The 10,219-nt window shown below is 42.0% G+C and overlaps 1 protein-coding gene across 1 annotated transcript; it reads left to right on the top strand.

Annotated features, from left to right (window-relative positions):
* Positions 1-6,730: 6,730 nt before the first annotated feature.
* On the top strand, positions 6,731-9,983 carry LOC310989394 (prostaglandin E2 receptor EP1 subtype-like; the record flags this gene model as incomplete). The annotated part of the gene is made up of 3 exons (XM_083976431.1): positions 6,731-6,946; positions 8,024-8,883; positions 9,708-9,983. Exons 2-3 carry the CDS (start codon positions 8,068-8,070, stop codon positions 9,981-9,983), a joined length of 1,092 nt encoding a protein of 363 aa, XP_083832557.1. The 5' UTR covers positions 6,731-6,946; positions 8,024-8,067.
* Between the last annotated feature and the right edge of the window lie 236 nt (positions 9,984-10,219).

Here is a 10,219-nt window from a genome sequence, read left to right as displayed (position 1 = left end):
CTAGAGCTTCTTACATTTCCCTTGAATTAATGAAGTATCAACTAATGGAGGTTTAATTAGGATAATTCATCTTCTATAATCCTTTTTCCAGCCGCATCATCCAGATGATGAAATAACATAACACAACACAACAAACTGATTTATTTGTTGTGAATTTTGTCCTTAATTACAAAGAAAACGATCACGCAGTCTCTTGGCTGAAGCTGCAGCTCCCCGCCATAACCCGGGATTACAGTTCGAAATGTAATGAATGAAAAATGGTCACCTTTACCACAAGCAATTACAGAACTTGAATCAACTAATTTCCTTAATTTACTTTTTATTTACTTTTTTTAAATTGTTTTTAGGCTTAAACTCAGATGTTTGTTTGTCCATACCCACCATCTGGAAAACTTCAACCATCATCCCTGTACCCAAGAAACCACGCCCCTCTGAACCAAATCACTACTGCCCAGTTGCACTAACCTCCATAATCATGAAATGCCTGGAAAAGCTAATCCTGCCAGTAGTCACTCCACTGCTGGACCCACATCAGTTTGCCTACAGGGCCAGCAGGGGGACGGAGGATGCTGTCGCATGCCTCCTCCACCCCCTCCTTCAACACCTGGAATCACCTGGCACCTTCGCATCCATTCTCTTCATAGACTTCAGCTCGGCCTTCAACACAATACAACGCCACCAGATGATCAGGAAACTCTGCCACCTCAACATCCCTCCACTTCTCATCCGCTGGGTTCACAACTTCCTCACCAACAGACCACAAGCTGTAAGGATAGGCACAGTCACTTCATCAACCATCATCACCAACACCGGAGCCCCGCAAGGCTGCGTCCTCAGCCCTTTCCTCTACACCCTCTACACAAATGATTGTATCAGCTCCTCCCCCATCACTACATACTACGAGTATTCAGATGACACCGCCAACAATCCATCTCTCACTTCACTCAGTGGTGCACCGACAACTTTCTGGAGCTAAACGTCACCAAGTCACCCCCCCCCCCCCCCCCCCCCCCCCGTCGGGCAGCCCTTTCCCCTCTCTGTGCTATCGATTAAAGGCAATAAAAAGCCCAAAAGAAAAATATACTTAAGAAGTAATCAGCCATTGTCATGATTTCCTATGACCTGATTGTAATTATTAGGAAAAAACCCTGGAAATCAAAAGTTGTTTTTCTACATTAGTCAACCTCAAGTGAAAGTAAGTGAAGTGAAACTAAAGTACCATCCAGCTCCCAACTATTTGCAATGTGGAGTCAGTTATGGGCAAGGGAAAGAAGGAACAAGATTAATGTCAGTGCCCAGAGCAGAGATGATGGATGGGATATCAGCAGACAGTGATGTTTAAAATAGCTCTGATATGTCAGAGTGCTATTGTAAGGAGGTTGAGTGAGAAAATCAAGTGTTTCCTCATTCTGAACAATGCTCAGTAAGAGTGAAAATTGATGAATATGGGTTCAAAGCTCAACTGTTATAGCATGCAATGATAATAAAACTCACTTTTAATCAAAGACATATTTTTCGACCAGCACTCAATTAAGTTGAACTTTGTGTGTCATAAACCAAGATTACATCTCAACACCATAGCTGACACAAGGGCCAGGGTGAAATTTGACATTTGACTTTAGCATTAAATTGAGATATGCATCAAAGTGTTGCTGACCTCTTCAAAATGACACTGTCTCTCTCGCACACTGGACAGTGGACACATCTTTTTTTTCCTTTTCTTTCTCATTAATATTCAAGCTCTCGTTTGATTTATACAGCAACTGACTGATAAGTGGCTGCCGCTATTTCACACTCTGTTGAGTCAAGAAATCGGCCGTTCATTACCTTTGCTTGGTGAAAGACAGGAATGCTAATGGGAGCAGCTCAGTGACTGTTCAGTCAAGCAGCAGAGATTATATAGGAGGAGCCCGGTCACATTATGGACGGAAGGCAGAGCAAATGTGAAAGTGAATGTTTCACATCTTTGAGAGTGCATGATGCTTTGTCAAACAACCAAATTATGTGAAAGTTGGGTTTCGTTATATGCACGACATCGGCCATGGGTGCTGGTGCTTTCTGCCAAAAACAACCAAATTATGCCAATATTTATACAGCAGTGAATGCATCATCATGCAGTCAACAGTGGTGACTAAGGCAGTGGTAATATGTTGTGGTGCCCTGAGGTCAGCCGAGGTGCTTTACAGCCTCTGATGAAATTAGAAACAAATCAAATCTGCCTTACTGCCTCGTTCAGATAATGGCTGCACAATGATGATGTATGTAAGCTATATTATGTGATGTTTAACCTGTAAATAACAAAAGTCATTTTATCATGTCATTGTTATAGCTGATGTGTTCATGCAATGGGATAAAATGACATTAAATAAAATGAAACAAAGGTTAAAAATGGAGAAAAACGGAGTGTGTGGCTGTTAACACATCAACATGCAGTGTCACTTTAGGACAAATGTGTTGCATGAACAAGCAGGTGTTCCTAATGGAGTCAGTGAGCGTATACCTTGTTATTACCCACAGTACTCACCCACGATCACCATATGTGCTCATCTAAACTTGTGTACGGTGTGACAACTAAGTAGGTTTTTATCAGTGAACTACAAACACATCCGCAGGCTGTGGACCATAAAATGTGTCTGTGTGTTTACTTCCACATCATGTGCAGACGTGTAACTGTCATTGTGTAACATTGTGGGACAAATATCGAGGAAGTTGTTGTGTCCTGGTCATCTGTTGACAACATTAACAGAATTCCTCCCCCCGAGATTCCAGAGAGGAATATTCAGAGGGGGTTTCTATTAAAACTTCAGTCCCTAGGAATCTGTATAACCTGGAAGAGTATAAACACTTAGATTATCTCTGGAAGTAATAAATGTCACAGAACTGCATGAAAGTTATTAAATCATTTGGGCTTGTCGAAGGCAGATTTAATTTCTCTGGAAGAGCAGAGAGGTATTTTCTTATATATTCTGGTTCACCCTTCCCTTATATTTTAGCTGCAGTACAGTGATTGACAAGACAAGTTGTGGTATAATTCACATTTATTCTCAAGTGTCTGCTATAAATCAGTGAATTTCCAGTTAATTTATGTTTTTCATGCTGTGCTATTATTTTAGCTATTAAATTTACAGTGTGTCAGTTTAATACTACTATTAACAATGTTGAACTTCAGCCTGAACACAACATATATTATACATATACATCATCATCCATATCATAGTATTAGTAACATTAATGGAGTGCTTTAAAATGAAACAAAGCAGACTGAAGACAAAAATCATGTCACGTGTCACAACAGGTGGCTGGCCTGTTGTAGTAATCCGTTACTGATTACCATTGTTGTGATTTGCCAAATAAGGGCAAAACAAGCAGATATTTTTGAAAATAAACAGGTTCCACAGAAGTAAGCAGCCCTTTGGCCTCAGTGATTAAAACAGTTCCTCAGAACGTCTCTGCTCTTCTCTATCAGCACCCACCGTCCCGGTGCCAGGAAATACAAACATATTTCAACTGTGGTCAGCAGGATGAGCTTTTGCCAGGAGACATAGGAGGGATGTTTGAATACATTATTTTATGTATCCCATGCTGGTTTACATGAAGTAGTATCTCCATCCATCCATAATGAAAAAGCAAATTTTTTCAGAGACGCTCAGGAATTTAAATTCTTCTACTACAGTTACGAACAATCCCACTGAGCCCGAGACCAATCATTCCTGACAAAATGGCTTTGAAACACAGAGAAATAATAACAGTCATCTCAACTCATTTTCAATAACAGCTGCGTGTTATCAAAGTTCACTTTTCCTCACACACTGAACAATTGATTGCACATAAAACCAGTGAGCATGACACGCATAGTTACAGAAAAATGCCGGGACTAAAAGCGCGGCAATTATGAGGTTTTCAACAAATAAATCCTGGAATGTTTTATGGCTGCTTCTGACAGAGATTCTGAGGATGGTGTGACAAACAGACTGCAGCTGACCACGTCCGACTGGGCTGCTGTGACACTGAGGAAGGCCTGTCACAAAATCAGATGTGTAGGTTAAGTGAAAAATGTGAAACTGTGGCCACTGACTGTTAGATAGAGACACTGAATGTGAAAATATGGCAAACATGACCCTGCAGGAACCTGAGGCCATTCCTGCAAAAGCCAGTGTTACTGCTGAACTGGGAATTTGTTAGTGGGCCCAGTGCAGAACCATTAGGTTAGGAATTTTAAGTACACAACACAACCATAAATTAATGTTGTGTACTTCATGTTTAAGGTCTCTATTAGGCCAGGTGAGGTTGTTTTCATGAAAGTGTTGTTGACTCGGTGTCATCGATGTCATAGTCCAGTCGCAGTGCACAACAAGAGTCCTCATAGCAGAGCTTATTTACAGCTGTTGTGCTGTGTGGTTTCCTTTTTTACAGTGTGTCCCGGTGCAAATTAAAATATGCAACCAAGTTAGTAAACAGCATCCATGTGGAGTTAAGAAACCAAGGCAAACACTTTCACCCTGACTCTGTTTGGCATGTGTGGTGATCGTCTCTCCAGGTATACATCTGCAGACAGACACACAGACGTGGAAAACTTCTTTAAAGCCAAAGGAATCTGACTTTTTGTGGCGGAGATGAAAAATAAAAAAATAAAACCCTTTGTCAAACATCTTTCACCTTTTACTTTGATCCAAACAAGTCAGTTTCATGTATTTATGAAAACAGTCTCCATCTGAAAATAGCTGAAGTTGTGTTTTTACATCTAATCTGAAGCCTTCAAGATGGAAAATAAACATCCGTCAGACATGGGGAAGGCAGCGGAGACACATCTGTTGCCACAGCCTTTGAAAGCTTTTTATGTCACTACCAAAGAAAAGAAACTGTGTTTTGTCTCATTTTTATGGCTCCTGTTGATGTAGCCCTGTCAGTATGAGATGACCCACGTCAAGACGTGTTGTTTTTCTTCTTTGCAGAGCAGACTGACTTCCTGTCTGCTAATCCTAATGGTGATCATCTCAATAGATCGCAATCGTGTGATGTCCTGCTCTCGCAGATGCTACATTCATAATTTCTTCCATTCAACCAGATGAGGTGTTTATCTTAAGGTTTTATAGCACAGCTGACAAGGATGCACTAACCCCAGCTAATGATGCTCTGGCTCCACCTGTCCCTAATGGCATTCAGTCTGACTCTTTGGCAGGATTTTCACAACTGCATAATACAAACAGATGTGCACAGGCAATATAAACAATACACTTCAGTGTTTTAGATCATGTGTTTTACAAAAAGCTCCATATTTTAGACTTTTCCACATTTATTTGAAGTGTCGATGTCAATAATACCAAAGTTTTTTAGTTCCAAAAACGACAGCTCAGTGTAGTTTAACACGTCCTCTCTCGAGCTTCTTTCAAGAGCGGTGAATGCTTAGTTGTGACATCACAAAGTTACAGAAGTCCTGATGGTTTGTTTTGAGGCTCAGTCTCTGATACAGACATGTGTGCATTTCTCTGTGGACTGAGGCTTTGATACTTTAACAGTATTAATAGTGAACCTAAACCTGATTTATAATTGACCCTGACCTTTAAAATGTACTAACAAACACACACACACCCGTCCTGAGTAGATGCACACATAACCCAGTTCTTGCATAACTGCACTGGCAGTCAAAGAGTCTTTCAACACACAGGTGCAGTGTGTGCATGAACAAAGAGCTGCGTTGTGCACATCATTTTACAGCAGACTGTTTTGACATGAGGTGACAGTAAAATAAGGAGGAGGAGGAATTTCAGATGAGCGCAGAGATATTATGCCTGATGAGGGATGAGGGGGATCGGAGAGACTCATAACATCATCTGACATTGGAATAATATAAATATTCATTCCGTGTCCTTATCACTAATCTTGGGATTTTTACCAATTTGAAATAAGCAATTAGCTTTTCCCTCCTTAACAGTTCCTCCCTGAGGCGAGGCCAGAGGCTTTAAATCCTAAAGCAGCAGCAGCAGCAGCAGCAGCAGCATGGGGAGGAGTGTGGCTGGCCTTCTGTAAAACTAGGAAATCATCTGCATTCACAGCTGCATTTAGAGTCTGTGAGAGACATGTTTGTGGTGGCAGAGCACAGCTGCTCCGCACTGATGAGACCTGACCACAGGCCCTTTGAGGTTGTTCAGATTGAGAGGCGGCGTTTTAATCTCTGGAAAATGAACAGACAACACTCTAAAAGTCTCCAGAGCAGGACATACATGCCAGTGTAATGTCCGTCACTTCAACAAGCTTTTTACTTTGAAAGGCATAATCTGGCTTTAATCAGTATGCCTAACAACTTTTTCTAAGATGCTATTATATGAAGTCATACACACAGCGCGGTCCAGACGTCTGAAAGAACCATCCCATTCACTTGGATAGGAAAGTGGTGTCAGAATGAATTGCATCACTGCTCATTAAATGAATCTTTAAAGGGAGGTTTCCCTGCAGCCTGAGGCAGGTCTCCCTCAGCTTTAGAGGTGGTTGTTGCTTAATATTACAGCTCCACATGCCATAACTGTGGAGTCAGGAGCAAGACAGCAAGATTTTAAATATTCATATTCCTCTCTAGGATTTCTCTGAGTGGCCGCCTGACTTTGCCCTGCTGCCAGGAAATGACTGGTTCTCACCAACTGAGACACCCAGAGGGGAAGAGAGCACGGTGCAGCTCCGGCATATAAAAGCAGTCATCAGCGGTCTGACTAACAGAGGACATGCTTGTGCAGTGTGAATGGGAGAGTCTGCTGCTTCTGAGACAACAGCCTCAACAGTGAGTTGCATAATGACAGTTGAACGGTTGAGGTGAAGAAGTCTGCTTACTTTGGAGCAACAGGAAAAGATATCAAGAACAATCTGGATTAATTTTTTTTCTTCAGCTTCAGTTATGACTAACTGTCAAAACCCAGGCGATCCTGACCATCTCCATGGATTTCTTATTCCAAAGGTAGGTCAATCCTCCTTTATGTAAAGAGACTTTTGAAGGACAAAAAGTATGTCCTGAAGCTATCATTTCAAGTCCAGTTCTCTTCATACTTATGGGTTTATTTTTTATGTTAGAATTAGAGCATTCACTTGCATTAAATCAAACAGAAAAGAAAAAAGAAACACCCTCAGATACAGAAATGTGACAGTTTGAAGTAAAAATGCTCCTTTGTCATCATTGCTCACATCTCGTTATCCACCAAACATTACTCGTTTTTTGTTTTGCTTGGTTTTATAAGACTATTAAAAACTTTTTTAATACATAACAAAATGATACAAGCAGAATGACAAACCAAACTCTGCAAAAGCATAAAAAGAACAGCTATTAAAATGTTAGGGTGAAAGAAAAAAAAGAATAAAATCCATAAACGAAATATATGGATATGTAATATATTATCATTTCAAATATCACGATAATTCATTTTGATCATTTACATGCGACAACAAGTTTCTCCTGTAATTGTGCATTTGCACGTTTTTGGGTTCAGTCTGTTCCGCCGCAGTCGCTCTTGGCTCTCACTGTGTGCGTGTGTTTTATAGGACTGTGCTGCTACATGGTAACTGCATTTCTTTGAGGAATGCATGTACCCGTGTCAACAGCAACTGTCAGAACTTGTTCAGACTTCCCTCGCTGCCCTATACGAAGAAAAAAGTAAGGCTCTTTGTCCCTAAACCCTCAGACGTTGCTGAGAACTAATTTGTTGTTTTCAAAGATGAGTCACTTTGTCCTGAGGAGCTTGGCTGGTCTGGGGAGACCACGATAATTAACAAGTTATTTTGTTAATATTGTAAACCTGTATGTAAGTTATTAAGGAAAAGGCCATTTTTAACAGTTGCCATAAATCTGGAAATGTTTTATTGTATGGTTATTTAAAAGACACCAGACTAAACTAATTGAGAGTGAGTGTTTTTCTTTGGGTTTTTTTTATTTCAAAGAAGTTTCAAAGAGTGAAACATAAAATTCACTCCGCCTTCCCACCTCAGTACATACTGTGTGTACATCAGTCATCATGCTGATCCAGTCTCTTTTCCCTCTCAGTGTCTTCCCCGCCAGAGGAACCACATCAGGCCCAGGGCTCAGCCATGATGCTGGAGATGCAGCACTACAACACTTCTGGTATTACCACCTCCACCCCCCTCTCCCTCTGCAACAACACCACCAGGGAGCAGAGGCCGGAGAGCAGCCCCATGGGCCCTGCCATCACCATGACTCTGGGGATTCTGTTCAACGTGGTGGCCCTCATCATCCTCGCCAAGGCGTACAACCGCTTCCGTCGACGGTCAAAAGCCACTTTCCTGCTCTTTGCCAGCTCCCTGGTGGCCACGGACCTGGCAGGACACATTATCAACGGAGCCCTCGTGCTGAGTAGGTATAGGGCCAAATCTGAACCTCCAGCAGATCCAGCTACCTCCTGTTTGTTTCTGGGAGGTTGCATGGTGTTCTTTGGCCTGTGCCCACTTTTCCTGGGTTGTGCCATGGCTGCAGAGCGCTGTCTGGGCGTCACGAAGCCTCTGGTGCACGCACGTCTGGTGACCACTGCGCGGACTAAGATGGCACTGACCCTCATCTGGCTGCTGGCGTTATGCGTGGCCCTCCTGCCCTTCTTCAGACTGGGAACCTACACCGCTCAGCACCCGGGGACGTGGTGCTTTATCAGGGTGATGGAGAACACTAATGGGACGGACCTGGCCTTCATGGTGCTATTTTCTGGACTGGCCTTGAGCTCTCTGGCCGCGGCCTTTGTGTGTAACACCATCAGTGGGATCACGCTGTTGAGAGCTCGGCTAAAGAAGAGGTCGTGCTCCCAGCGCCGCTCAGCCAGGTCTCATGACACAGAGATGGTGGTTCAGCTGGTCGGTATCATGGTCACCTCCTGTATCTGCTGGAGCCCTCTTCTGGTGAGTTTGTAGAAGAGACATTATAGGCCATTAAGGTATTATAGTTTCATCAAATGCTGAGCGATTATCAAAACTTTTAGGAAAACAAACAAATCTGATTACTATTGATCATTCTTAAATGTGGACAAATCCATCAATACAGCATCACAAATGTTACACTATCATTAAGGACATTAGGATTTATTAAGGATGAGAAAGGATTCCATTAAAGATTCAATCTATTTGATTTAGTTTCGTGACAGAAGCTCTCTGTACACCCCTGGACTGCCGCTCTTCAAACAAGACATTCATTATTAATGCATGTTTGTGCAGGAGATATTTGACAGAAGTTCATGCTCACACAAAATAAACTTAGACTTCGATAAAATGATTTGCTCATTAGGGAGAAAGGGCATTGAAAGACCGTTTATATGTGAAATTTTGTAATGTTTTAACTAAAACACACAACACAAGATCAAGTGCTCAACATGATAGCAGGCTCTTGCTTAATTGTGCCAGTGCACAGAGCTGTTGGATGGTAAAGTGACTTCATCACACCAGCTATTAAAAACCACAGCAAACTGGAAACTTTGAATTTCACAATAATTCCTGGCTGACAGAAGCTATAAAAATGTTTCTTAACAATCTACACCATAATGTCGGGAAAACCATTTCCCCCCTTTTTGGTTGCCCTGAAGTATCTTTAAGCTTGTAAAAGCTTGGAAAGGGTAATAACAATAATCTGTCTGACATTATGTTTTCTTTTGTTTGTTTGTTTTGAGTTTATTACAGTAAATGTCACAAGAAAAGCATAAAGTTGTTTCCTTTTCTTTCTTTCTTTTTAGATCTTTGGACTGATGTCAGCCATACGGTCCCATAGTGGCGTCCAGAGCAGTGACCTTGACACTTACAAGAAGCTGATGGTAACCGGTGTAAGGATGGCAACGTGGAACCAGATCCTGGACCCGTGGGTCTACATCCTGCTGCGACGTGCCATCCTCAGGAAGATCTACCACATCACTAAAAGGCAGGCCAGTTTCAAGGGAAGCATGTTTCGCTCAATCCGCTGGGATGCCAGCTCCTTTCAGAACTCAGAGAAAAACGGTGTTAATAAGATTTAAAGGAGGAAGAAAGGGAAGTATGATGGCATCTATCTCTTTTAAAGGGATGCTCTGTCGCCTGCCAGCAGGACCAGCACTTAACCCTCTGAACGTTTTCATCCCGATCAGATTTCAGTGCTGCAAAGGTCCCAGATGAAGACGGGTGGGGATGGAGCCACCAATGTGTTTATATGTAGGAAGTGGTTAAAAATGGGAAACATGTTCCATGATGTTCTGAAATATCACTGACCAGCTAA

This window comes from Trachurus trachurus, assembly GCF_905171665.1.
Source record: "Trachurus trachurus genome assembly, chromosome: 8".
In the NCBI taxonomy this organism is placed as follows: domain Eukaryota; kingdom Metazoa; phylum Chordata; class Actinopteri; order Carangiformes; family Carangidae; genus Trachurus; species Trachurus trachurus.
This window is presented reverse-complemented; position numbering and strand designations above follow the sequence as displayed.